Genomic DNA, 19,207 nt, shown 5'->3' on the forward strand with positions numbered 1-19,207 from the left:
GAGCGCTCTACCATTTGAGCTACATCCCCTAATTTGTTAGTATTAGCTCTTTATTTAAAATTTATTAACTAAAAATCTGATTATTACACATTTACACCTTATTACAAAAGTCGATTCAATTTCAATTTGATACACTATTGATTTTACTTTCCTTTCACAGACGTAAGCTCCTACTTATGCGCCTACACCGTTTGCTGGTTTGTTTGTTCATCTCATTTTTTTTTAATTTCTTCCTATAAATTTTTTTGATGTATTAATTTTTTCTGTTTAGTTTGTATAATTGATTACCCTTTTTCATGTACTTTGTTTTTGATTGATTTTTATGTTGAAACATAGTAACTAATGATCAGAACATATATTGATTGATTTTAATTTTTAAATTGCGTAAATTTATAGATGTATGAGCTTTGAAGATAATTTCACAAAATTTTGAGGAATTTAGTAAGGGAAATTAAAGGGGTGTTATGTGTAAATGTCTGAGAGGATAAAGAAGTACAATGGTAATCATTATTTTGGTGCCTAAGGGAGCCGCAAAGGGCAATGATGTAGACGAGAGTAGATTGTAGGAAGAATGGAACCGTTTCGGCTTACAATTAGGGTGTTATTGAATGATGGGTTTTGTAATTAAGGGTGGATTGAGGAAATTGGTATCTAAGAGAAAAGAGCAAAATAAAAGCTCAAAAATAATTTATTTATTTGCAAATCCATTATGATTGCTATGATGTAAATTGAAATGGACCCTATGAATTTGCTTCATTTTTTAATGTTCATCGCACCGCAGGCCGTGTTTATTAGTGTTCTTGAATTGAATTAATAAAAAAAATTTATTTATTCTATTCATGTTGTTTTAATGAGTAAATTGAATAGTGAGTTATGGATTCTTAATTATGTTTAGGTTTTTTAGCTAAGCTGCCTAAGTGGTGATGAAGATTTGGTTCTTGAGAAGATTGTTAAGGAGAGAGGGTTTTTGCTTATTTGGTGCAGAATTTCTTCTTAATAAAGATTCTAGGTTGTTCATTTGAGTCGGGATTTTGTCAGGAAGGGTATTGCTGATGCTAGTAATTTTATTGCTGCGTCTTGGTGTGCTCCTATGAGAGAGTGTTTGGTTTGATCCTGATCCAGAATGGTATATAAATTATGCCATTCAGATTTTTAGATTGATTATTCGGCTCAAAGATATATTTATTTTTCTCCAAGGTTGTCCATGCGATGCCAAATTTTCATTTAACTGTTCATTCATCATTGGTTCGTAGCTATATTTAGTCATAACACACACACAAATACACACGTTGCGTTGTGTAAGTACAATAATTATTGGAATTCTTACCTTTGTTTTATAGAATTTATCATGGAGGTCACGTGTCTCTCTCGGAATAATGGGAATTTGAAAAAACTCACTATAAGTCTCTTAATTGTCTACATTTTTCTCATAGTATAAACTATAAAGCTCTCCCAAAGTCCAAATGGATTTTTGTAATTTTAGTTATATAATTCCTACTATATATACAAACTAACTCTGTTACCTTATTTATCCTTAACTATGATCTTTAATACCAAAGAGGGATTTTATATCTCTCAATCTCCGGATAAAAGATACGAGTCATTGTTTTACTTTTTATGCTTCCACGTTTCCTTACCGCTTGGATAGGAAGTTGCAGATTACATGTTTCAAATCTAATCGCATTGGATCATTTTTTGGTCAGTATATAGGTGATTAGATAAGTGGCTCGTTTGGGATATTATTAAGGTGATTAGATAGTCTTTAGTACAATATGAATTTCAGGTAAGATACCAACAAATAATCTTTATTTTAAGGCAATGCTATTAAAGGAGTTTAGAAGGTTTGAATCTGCCTTTCTACTAAAGATTAAGTGTATGTTTTTCTTGAATACATGCTTATAAGCCTTTGTTTTGTAGAATCAACTGAAATGAGTGGGTCATTTAACACTGACTCTTAAAGTCCCAATTTTGCGTATAATGTTTAGTTGAAGTAAACATATGAAAACCTGTACAAAAAATAATACTTTGTAATATGAAGAAAAGAAGATATTATTTAAGTACATTTTATTTTTGATGTAAGAAAATATTTTAAGATACATACCTCAAAATAACATCCACATTGATGGGATAGCTTTGAGTTAATTGAATACTGAGTAACTACTAATTTATCTCAGGCAGTATCGACCAGTTCCAAGAAAGACATCTTCTATTAATTCCAGATCTTTTTCAGAAGTAATAATTTGAATATTTTTTTAAAAGTAAACTGTATGTAAGCCTGGATACTATTTTAAATATAATTTCATGAATGAACCAAACTCTCCCTTTCATGACCTTTTTTGGAGTTTAAGTTGCAATGCCATAACATCTCTCCTATGTTTGTGTGATGGCTAATAACATTTGGGGGAAGGCCATGGTAGCAATGAGTCCGATGACTTACTTTCATGTTTCAACTCTATTGATGAAGCTAGTAGTTGTTTTGTTGGTTTCTGTTTCCATGACGAGACTTTTGAATGCTAGCTTTGAGAGTTTAGTTAAGTCCACTGGTATATTCTAGCCTTATTATGGTTTTTTTAATTTTGTTTTAATTATGTTTGTGAGTTGTGACATTGGACGGGGTTTTAGCATTGCTAGGAGGCTTATAGGGAGATTTAAGTTTGCAAATGGTGTTAATTTATTGTTCTTCTACACAAGCCATCATTGTCAATTCTCTTTATGTGTTAGACTGATAAATAATACTTGCATTTTGGAAAGACTAAACTTTTGGTTTTGGGTCATTGTGCTGCAGTGTTATTACATATTACAATGTACCAGTACAAAATGTAAAGAAAATTTGAGGTGCTTGTGTGAAAAATCTTCTTCTGAGAATGATAATATAGTGATCATGGACTTAGTTTGTGCAAGGCAACAATGGCCTATGCATTTTATCTTTTATATGCATTAATTTTGCCAAAACTTACTAGAATAGAGTATTTTTTATGGCATGTGTCCATATTATGTATGAATTAAAATTCTTAACTATTATATCCAGCTAACTTACGATTTTTCTCTTCATTTCAGAGAACTTGTTGTTTTACAGATTTCTTGTGGTCACTCACTAGTCTCTATACTACTTGTGGGTAACGTAAACGTTGGGATTACAAGGACTGCAGTTTGCTGCTGGATTTGTTTCTGATATTATCTGAAAGGAATGATCCTCTCAGCACTTTTGACGTCTGTTGGAATAAATCTTGGCCTTTGTTTTCTGTTTTTCACTTTGTACTCTATTTTAAGGAAGCAGCCGAGTAACCTCAGAGTTTATGCACCACGTCTAGTTGCTGAAAGAAAGCTTAAACAAACTACTGATTTCAACTTAGAGAGGCTTTTGCCTTCAGCTGGTTGGGTAAAAAGGGCATGGCAACAGTCAGAAGAGGACTTGTTGGAGAAATCAGGTCTGGATGGTGTGGTATTCATGCGACTCTTTACCTTCAGGTAGTCTGGAACGTGGAAAATCTACAAGTCTCTTTCGTTAGTAGAAAAATTAATTTTCCTATTTTAAGTTGACTAATTTATTTTATTTTATTATTTTTTATTTTTTTTACAGTTTAAAGGTATTTTCTGTTGCTGCTATCATCGGTGTTTTCATTCTTCTTCCCATCAACTTTTTGGGAAATCAGCTGGTTATTGATATTTCTGATCTTCCCAACAAGTCTTTGGATTCTTTCAGCATTTCTAATGTCAATAATGGCTCAAACAGGTGAATATTCTTTTTCTCATGAGATGTGCAAATGCAGCATCTACCACGTGGTAAAAATTTGATACTAAAAATTGATAGTTTAATTGAAAGCATAGAACAATTTTGTAGAGAGTTCTTGTAAGAATTCCTGCTTTCTATGGTCCATTATTGTAATCTATGAAACAGTTGTCCCTTCAAGTCCACTGATTTTGTGCATCTTTTCTCTTGTGAAGGTTATGGATTCACTTTTGTGCTGCATATGTTTTTACTGGGGCTGTGTGCTATCTTCTTTATAAAGTAAGTAGGTCTAAAACCACCTAAGGGTTATTATAAACTTGTCAGTTAAGGTTTATGTGTTTTACTGCGAAATTGTTCATACACTTGCTATTGTTGGGTTTGAGAGTGTGGAGAACGGTTTCAAGAAGGCTAAGGGGGTGCATAGCTTAGGAGATTAAGCTATGGGCTATTGCTTGGTGTAAAGCAATGGTGGATGTCAAAGGGCTGACTTCAAATGGACATATCTCAAGATCTAGAAGTGGTAATGAGATGAAGGGAAAGATGTAGAGATAGAGAGAGCCTCATGTAAACCCAAACACTTAGGGTTTGAGTGTTTGAGAGGGCGAGCTTGGGGTGGGAGCTTTAATGGTGATTGAAGCTTATAATCTACATTGTTTTTCATCAAATTGTTACTCCATAGTGGATTGGTGGGTTTTTCTCCCGGTTCTCGGGTTTCCCACGGTAAATTCTCCTTGCCTCGTTTATTACTTGTTTTTCCGTCTTCGTTGTTGTTAATTGTCGTTAATCGCAAACTTAGCTAGCACGTTCGTAATCCCTTTCAATTGGTATCAGAGCCAAGGTTGTTTTGGCGGTTTTTTAGGGTTAGTTTGTGTGGTATGCTTGTTGTTTGTGATTGGAAAGTCCAAAGATTGAATTTTTGGTGTTAAAATTTCAATTTTGGTGTTGTGGGTGTTCTGAGTCTTTGGTATGGATTTCAATAAGTTGTTATTGGAATTGAAAAGTCTTGAATTTTGTGTTTGATTAACAATGGAAGACGGAGTAGGAGAATGAAATCTATGGAGTGTTGATGTTGGAGTTGAAGGAATTCAAGAATTTCCCCATCTTGATATCCGGTAGTTAACTCAATCATGGTGGCTACATGTTGTGTGTGAGGGAGGGCCATGGAGAAATTGTTGAGGGAACTCGGTTGAAGTTCATGGGACAATTGAGTGGTGCCTTGTAACCTTGGGAAACACATGGGTAGTCATGAGGGGGTCTGTTCTTTGCGGAGGCATGGCTTGGTCGGATTGCCATTGAGGAAGAGCCATGGTTTTGGTGTTTCAATGGTGGAAGATGGCCGGAAAAAGCATGTCAAATGAAGGGGTCTCACATGGATTTTGTGAGGTGATGTGAATCTTTGCGGTAGGCATTGTTGGTTGGATAGTCATTGGAGAGAAGTCGTGGTGTTCGGTGTTTCAATGATAGAAGAAGACCGGGAAAGACGTGCCAAGTGAAGGTGTATCATGAAGGCTCACATGGTGGTTGTGAGTGGTGAATGCACATGTGAGTTTAGCATGTGTGAAAGGCAAGTATGGGTGCTTGTTGAGGTGGGAGCATGGTAGGAGTGTTCCATCAAAAAAAGGAAAATGCCCAAAGGCTTGTGTTTGTCACGGAGGGTGAGTTCGTGTAGAGTGCGGTTGGAGTGCTCGGAGAACTAGGAAAATCCCTTGGATAACGTGATGTTTATCAAAGTTGGTGTAGATTTTGATGTTTGCTTCCTCGGTTGAGAGGAGGTGGCATTTCCTTGCTGTAGAGGAAATGGGTGTGTTATTGAGGTTAGTTGAGATCTCAATGCTTGCATTGCCTACTTGGTGTGTAGAAGGTGGTGTGTTGGAGTTGGTGTAGACTCCGGTTTGCTTCCTTGGTGTAGAGGAAGTGGTGCTTTCTTGGTGGAGAGAAAGTTGTTTATCAAGATGTTTGGTCTCCTTGGTGTAGAGGAGATTGTGTTTGTCTCCTTGGTGTAGAGGAGGTGGTGTTCCTTGGTGAAGAGGGCATGCATTGCACACATGGGCATTGTGTGTGGAAAAGCAAGTGGAGCAAAGGATGTTTTGTTCGGGTGGGAGCATGGTGTGTTGTTCCAAGAGCAAAGAAGAATTCCTTTTGGCTTGTGTGTCACTTTGGAGGGTGTGTTCGGTCTAGAGCATGGTGAAAGTGCTCGGAGAACATGGAAAAGACCCTCGGTTGTGTGATGAGTTTGTCAAGGTTGATGTCACTTCCTTGGTTTAGAGGAAGTGGGTTTGTTTTCTCGGTGTAGAGAAAATGAGTCTTAGCTATGGTGATTAGCAAAGATGTTGATGATGATGGTTGACTCATTGTGTTGGTGTGATCTCGTGATGATAAGTCAATTTCCGGGTTGGGAGATTGTGAGGCTTATGGAGAGATGTTGGAGCACAATGGAGAAGCCATGAGAGTATATGTGTAGTGTGTTTGTTCTCACACTTGAACCGATCTCCAGGTGGGAGATTGTTGGGTTTGAGAGTGTGGAGAACGGTTTCAAGAAGGCTAAGGGGGTGCATAGCTTAGGAGATTAAGCTATGGGCTATTGCTTGGTGTAAAGCAATGGTGGATGTCAAAGGGCTGACTTCAAATGGGCATATCTCAAGATCTAGAAGTGGTAATGAGATGAAGGGAAAGATCTAGAGATAGAGAGAGCCTCATGTAAACCCAAACACTTAGGGTTTGAGTGTTTGAGAGGGTGAGCTTAGGGTGGGAGCTTTAATGGTGATTGAAGCTTGTAATCTACAGTGTTTTTCATCCAATTGTTACTCCATAGTGGATTGGTGGGTTTTTCTCCCGGTTCTCGGGTTTCCCACGGTAAATTCTCCTTGTCTCGTTTATTACTTGTTTTTCCGTCTTCGTTGTTGATAATTGTCGTTAATTGCAAACTTAGCTAGCACGTTCGTAATCCCTTTCAGCTATTACTCTCGCTTCAGAAAAATTATAGTTTTGCAAGATTCTTTTGCCTTGTGTGTTAATGATATGTTATTTAATAAGCTTATATTAAAGGGAGTGTCTGAGGGAAGTGTACATTCTTGTAATATTCCTAACTGGTATTTCAATGCAGGAAAATAAGGTCATTGCTCTGAAGCGGATTGCTTATTTTTATGCATCCCAACCTCAGTTTCACCACTTCACCGTTTTAGTTCGTGGTATTCCTGTCCAGGCTGGGAGCAGTTTAAGTGAAAGCATTGAACAATTTTTTAGAGAGTATCATCCTTTGACATATCTTTCTCATACTGTTGTTCGTTGGACAAGCAAACTTCAACAACTTATGGTAAGCATAATTATATATGTTATAGATTCATAGCATAACATAGATCCTACATATAGATGACAACCAACTTTGTTGAACCTTTTTTTGTAGTCTCATCTTTCATATACTATGAAATTCGGAATTATTATCACAAAAACCTCTTATTTGTTGTTTGCTATTCTTTTTAGCATATTGATATGTACTACATGATTGGACATGATTTGTAGATCAGAGTTGTATGTGATGGGTTGTTTTTGCATCGATTAGTCACTAGCTAGCTAACTAATTCGAGGAAATACTTGTTGATCTTGCAAAAATTGTCAATCATTAGGGTGTAGTTGGGATTTCCATCATTTTAATCAGGGACAGTATGGTAAGTTTTTTGCTGAGAGTTGGCATTCTTGTATCACTACTCCAGCTTGGAGTAATGGATTTCACACCGTTAATAACAACATTTTCCATCCAACTTTCTCTTTCTTCACTCTTTTATGTCTCTCAACAATGGAGGGAGCTTCCAAGACAAGAGCTCACTTGATTGGCATCTCCAAATGCAAAAGCACTCCACCACCACCACAACCACAACTGCTGTCATCTTCTATCTCCTCTCCTTTCGCCGCCGATTTCACTTATTTTACCATTTTTGACCTAACTTTGAAAATCAAGCTCAATGGAGGGAGCTTCGCTTCAATGGAGGACATGATTACCCGTACTCTTAGGGGTTGACCATGCCCTTAATTTCATCCTTTATTCATAGGGTTTTTGTTTAGATCGGGGAAGCTGGGTGTAGATTGGGAAAGCTTTAATGATGGTGTCGGAAAGCTTCAATGGTGGTGGAGATGGGGAAGCTAGCTTCAATGGAGGTGGAGTTTGATGAAGCTTTAATGGAAGAAGAAGGAGGAAGCTTTTCAATGGTTAATGTCACGTAACACAACCTCGGTTACGGTGTCAAACAGATGTTGCTTCATCTTGCTGATTCACAAAAGCTAAGGTGGAGAAAATGATTGACAAATTATGTCAATCATGAAGATTAAGCGGGGCGGGTTCAATTACTTCCATTTCTATAAGTCATACTTACATTGTGCAAATCTTTTGTGTATTTCACACCCCATACCAAAGCTGTTTGTGTTTGCTTCTCTTATGTATTCCATAAAAGGTTATAATTACCACCGCTTAAAACTCTTTTGTCTCTATTAAATCTCTACTCATTCTGAAGGTTTATCTTGATGTTTTTGGCCTATAACCATACCATCTTCAAGTAACACATAATTTGGTTACAAATGTCATACATATGGCTAGCTAGTTCGTGTGCTTGAAAGTTTTATTAGCATAGTTACCGTATAAGAAAGTTGTTGGGCTTCCTAATGGTATGAAAGAAAAACATCTACTCCCAATTTTCATTTTCATTTTCATAGCTCCCAGAATATTACTTCAATGGTAAAGTGGATAATAAGTTTGTTAATTAATCATTGCCAAAGCTTTCTTTGAGTCTCTTGTGATTTCCTTTACCCTATCTTTCTTGTTTGCTACATTCTACTGGTTTCACATCCTACATCTTTTACTTTTTTATTGTCACACAAAGAAGTTCTTAGTTGCTATTAATTCAGTATTTTGGGATTCTCCAACCAAAATTCTCACTTTCATTTTCCAGTAAAAAAACCAATAATTCTCTCTCTCTCTCTCTCCACAAACTTCCTCTTATGGTTTCTCCCTGTTAGTATGTTGTAACTTGTAAGACCTCTTACATTTTCTTACATTCAATTTATATTTTAAAATTCTCTGCCAATATAAACTAGGAACTTCTGTAAGACAACGACAACAACAACAATAATAAAGTCTTATTCCCAAAGTGATTTGGGTTGGCTAACATATCCTAAGGAATCATTCTTGAAAAGCGAAACACAAAAGGTAAAGAAATAAGTTAAGGAAACTAAACAAATAAAAGTGAGAAAGTGAAAGTGGAAGAAAACAGGAGAAAACTTACGGATCAAGAAAATGAGGGTGGTGTAAAGTGAAACTCAACAAAGGGAACAAAAATTAAATTGAGGAAATCCCATAAATGAGGGGTAACAGGAGATGTAAAGAGAGGAAAAAAGAAAATTTTGAATTAATAAATATTAATATGAAGTATGTACAAAGTCATGTCATATACAGAGCTTTCTTCCTCCATTAGTCCTATCCAATGCCGTATGCTCCTCAAAATATATTCATCACTCTCAATCGCCCTCCTTTAAGTTTTTCTAATGTCTTCTCCTACCCCTCACAATCTCATTACCAGTGCATCACTCAAACTCATCGTACATGGGCAAACCTCCTTAGGAGATTCTTCCTCATCTTATTCTCAAAAGGTGAAACCCCGAATTTCTGTGAGATAGTTGGATTGATATTTTCAAATATCTTTGTTATTTACTTTGCTTAAACCCAAAAATTTCTACGGAACATGTTACATCATGAATTCATGATTGATTTGTAAGGCAACTAGAAGACAAAGAGAAGGATGGTTTTGGAAATTAAAAGTAAGAAATCACAGTTTTGGATGTTTTATTTAGTTATTTATTTATTTATTTTTAAAGTAGGCTTTAAAGGGAATCATATATATGTTTGTCTGGCTGATTCAAAAAGGAAGAGAGAAAATGTAAGGATTTTGTGTTTGACATCCAAACAACTGGTTATTTGAACAGTAAATTGTGTATTTTGTGCTAGCTTTTCCCTGATGCTAAATAGAGATCAATTCTGAAAGATGTATAAATTTTTATCATTTTGTTTAGATATTTTTGGAGCGTTTACATCTGCATACTTTGTTTTAGGAAAATGCTGAAAAACTTTACGGAGCAGTTGACCAGCTAAAGTCTGAAGAACGTTCTAGTCAAAGGTTAGGGCTGTTTGGTAACAAAGATCGTCATTTACGTACATTGGAGAAAAAGTTAGAGGTTACAGAGGACAATATGAGGATGGAGCAATCATCATTAGATGAAAAGGTGTGTGCCTGTGTTCTGCTTGTATTTAGTAATTATACCTTTGGAAGAGTCATAATTATGGATCAACATAATTATGTTCTATTGTCTCATTTGTGTGGAAATTTGCTGTATTAAATATTTTGCTATTTGTATGCACTGCGCCACAAAATCTCATAATTATTTTCTGTCCTTTGTTGCATGTTGTTTTTGGGAAATCCCACAAACATGTAAACGAAATGTAATTGTTAAAAATGTTGATATAAGAAATATAGACAATAGATTTTTGCATGCTAAAGTGATCTTGAGACTTAAATTTTGGACAGAGTCCAGTAATACCTACAAAGAGGGACAATCTCCTTAAACTGTTACTCATTAATCCTACTTTGTTTGGTGATTTGCAATCCTTTTTTATGTTCATGGATTTCGTCTCTAAATTCTAGAAGTCGATTTTTTTTTTTTTTTTATTTTTTATTTTTTTATTTTTTGAAGTTAGAGGCTAGACAGAATGTTCAAGCTTTTTTTTTTTATCCAGATGTACAGGCTATCTCTTTATGAAAAAGCTAAATTACCTTGAGGAGAAGTAGAAAGGGTTGAATAATGAAGTGTTCTGATATTCAAGGCAAAGAAGTTTATAATGTATTTAACACATGTTTCTGAAACATGTGTTGGATTCTATAAAATATCTCCTGGATGCGCCTTAAAAAAAAAAAACAGAATTTATAATGTATTCAACACATGTTTCTGAATCATTTTACCATCCACTCAACTGTTGTGACTTTATTTGGTTGTACTATTTTAGCATTATCTTATAAAGATTATCGATATCTGATAGCTCCTGCTCTTAAGTTGTGATTTTTAGGAAGTTCCAGCTGCTTTTGTTTCTTTTAAGTCACGATATGGTGCTGCATTAGCAATACACATTCAACAAGGGGTCAATCCCATAGAGTGGGTCACTGAACAAGCTCCTGAACCTGATGATGTTTATTGGCCTTTCTTTTCTGCTTCATACTTCCGGATATGGATTTGCAAGTTGGTGGTGTATGTTGCTTCGGCTGTTCTTACAATTCTATTCCTCTTTTTTGTCGTGATCGTGCAAGGTCTTACTCATCTGGAACAACTGGAGAGCTATCTTCCTTTCCTTAAAAGCATCTTAACAATGTGAGTGGTTAGCTTTACTATTAGAAACACTTCAAAAAAGAAGTCATCCATTGGAAACTAATTCCCATAATTTATAGAATTGAGATTAATAGGGGTGGGGCTTGGGTTGTTCATATTCTATGAAACCCTATTATTATGAGAAGTTATTCACCGTTTAATGACAAAATACTTTACCCTTTGTCCCAATTTGCTAAATATACTTCTAGACTTGAAACGAATGGAGGCATCTGATCTTGTTTGTGTGGAATGGGAGTGGAACTGTGGAAGTAGTATTGAAATTTGAAAATATTAAGAAATTCATCTATTTGGATAAAGTTTCTTCTTAAATATATCAATGCATGAAATTACATATCAACCATGCTCGATAGCATAAAGATTTAACGTTTTGTGAAAACCTTATTGGATAGCATCAGAATAGCAGCAAAGACTACTCTGTCTCACAAGAAGTTACACCTTGTATATCTGCTGATTTAAAAATTCTATCCTTTGGTTTATCTACAAAACCCAAAGATGTTTAATTGAACATGAGATCTCCTGGGTGACATTTTTTGGATCTGACTTAAGTAACCTGGAGATGTGCCATGATAGATACCAAAGAAATCCAGTAGGATGTATATGATCTTAAAATTTTGTTCCAAGGACATGTAATTGCCACCTAATGCGAGAAAACATGGTTGCCTGCATCACTGTACCAGAGGCACAACAAATATTAAGGGTTATACACTTGTTTAGTTACAGAATCTGTAGATTACCATTGGTTTTGAGCCTTCCAAACAATTATCATGTTTCCCCTTACAGCTCTCTAAATTTACAGTTCCCTTGATCATACTTTCTATATGCTGGAGTAGTATGTTTGAATAAATGGAATTCTCTCACTACTTGATATAAGTTTCGAACTTTATTTAGGCACTGGTAGTCTGGTATGCCATCAGAGACCCTAAAAATGTGCTTGAGTAACTAGATCATGTAGAAAGTGTGAGAAAATATATAGTAATAGATGGTTTATTAGGGACCAATTGATTGCGGTAGAATATTATATTAGCTTCCTTTTTGCTGATAACTAGTCTGACAGTTGTTCACAATCCTGGTCTGCAATTCTAGCCTAAGCATTGTAGTTAAAAACTTAAGTGAGAGTATATAGTCAATCCATCTAATTTATAGGTGTAAGTGGTGAAAACATTATATCATATGGTTTATAAATTACCTATGGACTTTAGAGTATTTTATTGCCCAATGAGTTTGTTTTAATATATTTTATAAATATTTCATGATATATTTATTAATTTTTAGGTATTATCAATATTTTTTTTTTGAGAATTCACCATTTATCAGGGTGGTTGTTTTTTTTTTAAAAAAATATATTACAAGGTTTAGACTTCTAATTTTGTCTTTTAGAATGCTGTTCATTTTTTCATTAGAAGCAGTATATTTTATGTTTGATCACTTATTTACTTGTTTATTGTGGCATTGTTTTACAGAGCTTTTGTCAGTCAAGTGATAACTGGATATCTTCCAAGTCTCATTCTTCAGTTGTTTCTATCATTTATACCACCCATTATGAAGATGCTGTCCTCTATACAAGGTTACATTTCCATGAGTGCGATACAAAAAAGTGCGTGTAGTAAGGTGCTCTGGTTTACGATATGGAACATATTCTTTGCAAATGTGTTATCAGGAACAGCTTTAACTCAAGTTAATGTGTTTTTTGAACCCAAAAAAGTTCCTGAATTACTTGCTCGAGGTGTTCCTGCTCAGGTAAATATCCCTCTGGTAAATTTGTGCTGTTTTAGTTTGGTATATCTGCTATAGCTGTCCATTCTTTCCTGTCAATATGGAGAGGAAGGGAGGATGAGAAAGTTTGGCATATATGTGGTTTTCTCGATGTAAACACATTCTGTCTCCTATAAGCATGAATCAACTATCGTCTTGAAACGATTTCAGTGTTAGTGTTATAGTGCCATTCACAGTGCCCTGGCTCTTAGAAACTCTTCCTTGAAGGGTAGAAATGTTCTAAGAAGTCCCTACACTTTCAACAGAAGTTCACCAGTTAAACAAATGAATATGCTAAGATAACTTGGAATTGAAAATTCAACTTTCATCTTCGACTTGTATCGAGACTCCGTATCCCAATTATTAGTATTTGTGTAATTGAGTGAGCTTTGGCCTACATTGACTCTTTATAGGTTTTCAATATTGCTGAACCAAGTTTGCCTATGAGTTAATCATGTGATAGATAAGGTTGAAGCAGATGATTAATTAAACGTATGTGATGTGGATGTGAAAATTATCGAGCAATGAACAATGTATTAGTCTACACAAAATGAAATAAATAAAAATGAATGTCATTGGGGATTTGGGGATACCTTGTAATGACATTTTGTTGAATTAATGTTCATTCATTGATATGTTTTTTAGGTTGTGATAGTTTGTACTGGATGAAGAAATTCATTTGTCTAATTATTGAATATCGAAGACATTATTATTTGTATAACTTACTCTGTGTCTTTGGTAAATTGGTATGACTATAGATAAAGTCTAAATTAAAATTTACTTTTAACTATCAGCTTTTTGAATGGAAATTTCCAAACGTCCAATATGTACATCAATAACTTTATAAGTATAGCACAAGATCTTCTTAGAGTACTTTACATAAATATAAGATCTGGGGTACCTTTGACATTCTCTGAGATGGTTGAATACAACAGCAACAACAATACCAAAGCTTTATTCTCAAAATTACATGGTTAGCTAAGTGATATAAATGTCTCTCTGACTCGCTGCTTGATAATGTAGGTGGGCATATCTTGGTTCTTGGCCAGTCCTGGAATCAGACTGGTTTTTGGTCATCTGTGGGGTGTATTAGATATTTGCACCGTTTTAGGTCCAATATCTAGTTTATGCTCACCAGGTATTTGGATTGATCAGAACTGGAATGGATCTATTATGACCCATGTATTTCAGACTTTCGAAATAATTTTTAAATAAAATACCGTTGGGAGTCTCGATTTGTTCTAGACCTGGCTGGTAAAGTATGTTTCCCTTTTAACCTTGAATCATCCATTGTAATTTGTACAGAAGGTTTGGGCTGTTTGCGAATAGACCTGATATTCAGCTTTTTCCTTGCAGGATATAGATGCTATATTCTTGAATAATGTGCTATCTCGTGTAGTTAATAATTATTAGAATTGAGTATCTTTTGCTTATTTCCTTTTACTCAGGAGTATTGTTTATTCTGGATTAATGGTAGTTTCTAATAATACTCACCTAAAATTGCAAAAGCTGGGCGAGTAATTAGTTGGCAACTTCTTCTGCAGGCTTCATTCTTCATTTCTTATGTTGTGACGAGTGGATGGACTAGTTTATCGTCAGAGCTGTTTCAGCTAGTGACTCTCATCTGGAATTTTCTGAGAAGAATATTTGCTAAAGAAGAGGCTAATGATTTAATACTCTCATCAGTTCCGTATGAGAGTGAAATTCCCAGGATACTTTTTTTTGTGCTTCTTGGAATAACATATTTCATTCTTGCCCCGTTGATTTTGCCGTTCCTTCTAGTTTACTTTTGTATGGGATATCTCATCTACCGAAATCAGGTAATCTTGTTTTCTTTACTTTTAAACTAATTGTAATTTTTTTGCTCTTGGTATAACATACACGAGAAGCATCTGGTGTGAGAAGCCCATGTCAACCTAATATTAGAGCAATTGCAGACTGTTCTGTTATTTTTTTTATTATTATTATTTATTTATTTATTTATTCTTGCATCTTTCCCTTAAGAACGCCACACGTTCACTTTAAAATGGACAAATTAAGATTGTCTAGTGTGGCTGGTTTAGGGTATTCATACTAATATACTATTTGTTGAACTTCATTTGGAGAGTATTTATGCCTTATTTATGAAATTTGTTCAACATAAAGGTGTGTTCTATTCACCTTATATGGTGTGTTCGATTCACCTTATGTAGTGTGTTGTGTTCTATTCACCGTATAAGGATGACTTCGTTCTCCTCAACATAAAGGTGTGTTCTATTCAACAAATACAGCGAAATAGGTCTGCATTTAGTAGTACAAGATAACTCAAGGATAGTCTTCTGAATCTCGAACTAAAATAATAAACTTTGTGAGAACTGAATGGATATTTCCTTGCTTTAATGGCATCATTCATGGAGTCCCTTCTTCCGTTATTCCAAAAGAGTTGATTAAAGCTCACAATAGTCACAATTTCTTGTATTCTAATGGATGTCCGTTTGAAATTTTACTTTGAACTATTCTTGGAGTAATTTAAACCTCTTGGATCTATAATTCTTGATTGGTTATTTTTAGGTTTGCTATGCAAGATTTATTCTTCCTTGATTGTCTTCTATGTCAGTCATGTTGCTGGTGATTCATAGTGTGACTCTTAGGTCAATAGTCATTAATGGAGGTTGTAGATTACATGTCAGTTTCTTATTTTCTTATCTAAATTCTAATTGCTGAAACTTCAGCTTCTTCTGCTGTATATTGTCCAGAGGGTGAATTAGGGAGTTTTCCCTTTACTTAGTTGTTTGAATATGTTGGATTTGTAATTAGAATAACTTCTAACATATAGGCCTTTGTGGATCATATTTCTGATGTATTTTGCCCATCATTGCAGCTTCTGAATGTCTATGCACCGAAACATGAAACTAATGGCAAATTCTGGCCTATAGTGCATAATTCAACTATATTTTCCTTGGTCCTCATGCACATTATTGCTATAGGAATATTTGGGCTGAAGGATCTCCCTCTGGCATCTAGCTTAATCATCCCTTTACCTATACTCACACTATTATTCAATGAGTATTGCCGCAAACGCTTCCTTCCTATATTTCAGGCGTATGCTGCTGAGGTATCTCTCTCTCTCTCTCATTTTCTTATTTTTGTTATTTAGCTGAATAATTTATTTACCATTGGGTTATCAAGGCTTTCATATACATTTTTATCCAAAACCAACCTTTTAATGAGTATGTATACAAACCATTGTTACTGAAAAATATGAAACTGACTCCTCCCATAACACTACACATACAAGTTATTCAATTACTTGTTTCGTTTTTCTTTATTTAGCCATTAGTAAGTGGTGGTATTCTTAATAATGACTCCATTTAAGAAGCTATTTATATAAAAACTAGCTTTTCTTTTTTGGTACATGAGATGCATTACAGTTCATAGACGAATAGAAAATATTAAGGGTCTGTTCTCTTATGTTGAAATTCAGCTCAGCTCAGTTCAGTTCAGTTCAGTTCAGCTCCTAATTTCCGTCTCTTATAAAATATTCATTTCATTTCAGTTCAGTTCAGTTTAGCTCAGCTCAGCTTAATTCAGTCCAGTTCAGTTCAGTTTAGTTCAGTTCAGCTGAGTTCAGTCAATGACAACAGGCCCTAATTTGTTTTTTTTTCTTCAGTGTAATCATTAATGAAGATATGTTAGTATATAATTAAAATGGGGAAATAATCATCTTCTTGTGTTTAGGTAAGAAGTGGTAATACTACTGAGTTGGGGTGTGAGCTATCTCTAGATGAGATATGTTGAGGCTTTATCTTATTTGCATGTATTTGATTTGTTTGCACATTTGGAGAGGGCTCCTGTCTACTCAAAAGTGTCAACTATAATTCGTCAAAACCGGTTACCCATTCTTAATTAGCAGACATTTTAGCAAATCCTGGCTATGTTCTTGTTAATGTTTGGTTAGTGATTGAAATGAAGCTATGAGTAAAGGAAAGTACTAGAAGGTACAGTGATTTTCTAGATTGCTACCCCTAAATTTTGTAATGTTTGCCTGCTTCTGATTTGATGTCAGTAGTTTTGGAACATGCACGATCTTTGTCCAGCCATTGTCTACATTTTATTCCAGTTCATAATTTTTTCATTAGAATTAACTCTATGGGATGAATATGTAAGATCCATCTTTGTTTTGTTCATTCTCCTCATTTCTCTACACTTGTCTTACATTATAAGTTCTCTTGGCATTTCCACAACCATGATTGTTTTAAAACCAAATTCCTAGTTCAATGACCATGAGAGTTTTTTCATCCTCTCATTGTCTTTCCATTTATTGTTACCAATTTAAGGGAACGGCAGCTGCAAAGATCAAATGAATGAATGATAGTGTTCGTTGCTCTCTATCAAAGATGAATTAGTCCAGTTTTCATGATCAACCTCTTTCAGACCAGATTTACCGTAGCAATAAGATTAAAGTACTCCCTTTTTGATGTCAGATATTATTTCAAAGCACTTCAAATGGCCTATTCAAAAGCTCTACAACAGACTTAAAATAAATACATCCTCACTGGAAGCCATATAGGCTAGCTAAAAACGTCCTCATTGCAACTTGAATTATTAAGTCTTAAAACCTTATCATCCATTTTAATTTACATGTGTATTTTTTTTTTCTTTTACCTAAAAACGTCCTCGTTGCGTTTTTCACTTCTTTACTTATTCAAACTATTATTTACCTAGGATAAATTTTCTCTAACTTCTCTTTTATCTTCCCTTACTCTTTCGTTAAACATTCTCAAATTTTATTTTTTATATCCTGTTTGTCTTCCCCCCCGCCCCCCCCCCCCCCCTCTCTTCTATAATCTATCTCGTTTTTCTGATCCACTTAATCACTTTCCTTTCTTTGTTCTATTCTTCGCGGATACTTCCTTATGACAATTTATGTTAATAGACTCTCAATCATTTTTTGGACTAAGGATTTGTTTTCGCTTGACTGGTATCATTTTTGTTTTGTAATGCCTAAAAAATTGCCCTCTATACCAATAGCATCTTTCCTGCACTAATATTGTATAACTGTTCTTGTTGCAGTGTTTGATTAAAAAGGATAGGGAAGAACAGAATGATCCCAGGATGACAGAATTTCTCGATAAATTAACCGTTGCGTATCAAGATCCAGCTCTAAAGCCAAGTCAATATTCTCGGAACACTGATAGTCAAACCTCTCCTCTTCTTCAATCTACTGAAATATGAATTACCAATGTTTCTCCGTTAGGGGTATGTGGAGAAATTGCAGAGATGAGGAATACTTGTTTGAGTTACAATCGGAGATAGATCATCGTACTTCACTTGTTTGAGTTATATCTGGAGATAATACGATTTATCGTGGTTGTAAAGATTTTCCGGTGAGTTTCAATTCTTTTGTAATCGGTTTGTTGTTGATGGTGAAGACTTAATAGTTTGAGTTCATTGAAATTTCCATGTTTTAATTTGTTGGATTTAGGCAAGCTTAGCAATTTTGTATAAAACTTATTTGTTTGTATTAGACATTCTCCTCTTGTATTTGTTTTTTTTTTTCTTTGGAAAATTTGTGAATTGCTGAATTTGTCAAAAAAGGTAAGTATTGTGAATTTGTTTCGAATTTGTCGAATTTAGGTAATGTGGTTGATGTTGTTCGTTTTTTTGTTTTGTTCAAAATTGGATTTGTAGCAAAATGAATCTGGGTGAAATGAAGAGAACTAAGTGCAATTTCCCCTTTCCCTTGCACTTTCCCTTTTCATTTGCCGTTTATAAGGTTGAAAAACAAAAGAAGTCAAGAAAGATGGCGAGAAAACAACCCAAATGAGTTAAAATAAAAAAAGTAATAGGAGATAGTAAGAACATAAAGACTTTACCTTAAATAGCCTATTAAATTGCTGCTCTGGACTCACCAATAATAGCAGACACTAAATTCCATAAACAGTCCTTCAAGGAGAGAGAAAGAAGAAAGAAATGAAAAATAATATTGGGGTTTCTGTATCTGTTAATAGATGTTTAATGGTCGGTTTTCCCATGTTGTTGTCAAGTACTAATGCAAAAGGGTTATGATTCGACATGCAATTATTCTACATACAAAGGTGTTAGATAACCGAGCACAAGTGTTAGTTCTTAAGGTTGAGTTTCTGTATCTGTTTCTATTGGCTTTTATTGTAATAAGATACTATAAAGAGTTGAGTTTAGTAGTTAGATTTCATGCTAAAGTATTGTAAGAATATGTAAGCTTGTTATGCATGTATTTTGTCTATGATATATATGTTACTTGTGAAGATCTACAGTGAGCTATTCGTCTCGTCTGAAGTTTTG

At 34.8% G+C, this 19,207-nt stretch overlaps 1 protein-coding gene across 2 annotated transcripts; it reads left to right on the forward strand.

Moving 5' to 3' along the window:
• The first annotated feature begins 76 nt into the window (after nucleotides 1–76).
• LOC110688996 (CSC1-like protein HYP1) lies at nucleotides 77–18,506 on the forward strand. 2 transcript variants are annotated; one of them, XM_021865743.1, is made up of 11 exons: nucleotides 77–162; nucleotides 3,058–3,468; nucleotides 3,581–3,733; nucleotides 3,946–4,009; nucleotides 6,834–7,043; nucleotides 9,827–9,997; nucleotides 10,836–11,134; nucleotides 12,613–12,889; nucleotides 14,449–14,724; nucleotides 15,765–15,998; nucleotides 17,957–18,506. In XM_021865743.1, exons 2-11 carry the CDS (start codon nucleotides 3,188–3,190, stop codon nucleotides 18,116–18,118), a joined length of 2,127 nt encoding a protein of 708 aa, XP_021721435.1. In that variant the 5' UTR covers nucleotides 77–162; nucleotides 3,058–3,187; the 3' UTR covers nucleotides 18,119–18,506. The 2 variants fall into 2 exon arrangements, with proteins under 2 accessions (XP_021721435.1, XP_021721434.1); XM_021865742.1 differs by having other exon boundaries at nucleotides 97–197.
• Nucleotides 18,507–19,207: the final 701 nt, after the last annotated feature.

This window comes from Chenopodium quinoa, unplaced genomic scaffold (genome assembly GCF_001683475.1).
Source record: "Chenopodium quinoa cultivar QQ74 unplaced genomic scaffold, ASM168347v1, whole genome shotgun sequence".
NCBI lineage: Eukaryota > Viridiplantae > Streptophyta > Magnoliopsida > Caryophyllales > Amaranthaceae > Chenopodium > Chenopodium quinoa.

Coding starts and splice junctions, on each gene's coding strand:
- LOC110688996 (XM_021865743.1), top strand. CDS start 3,188: ATGATCCTCTCAGCACTTTTGACGTCTGTTGGAATAAATCTTGGCCTT. Junction 12,890..14,448: donor CTCGAGGTGTTCCTGCTCAG/GTAAATATCCCT, acceptor CTTCTTCTGCAG/GCTTCATTCTTCATTTCTTA. Junction 15,999..17,956: donor TTCAGGCGTATGCTGCTGAG/GTATCTCTCTCT, acceptor TTCTTGTTGCAG/TGTTTGATTAAAAAGGATAG.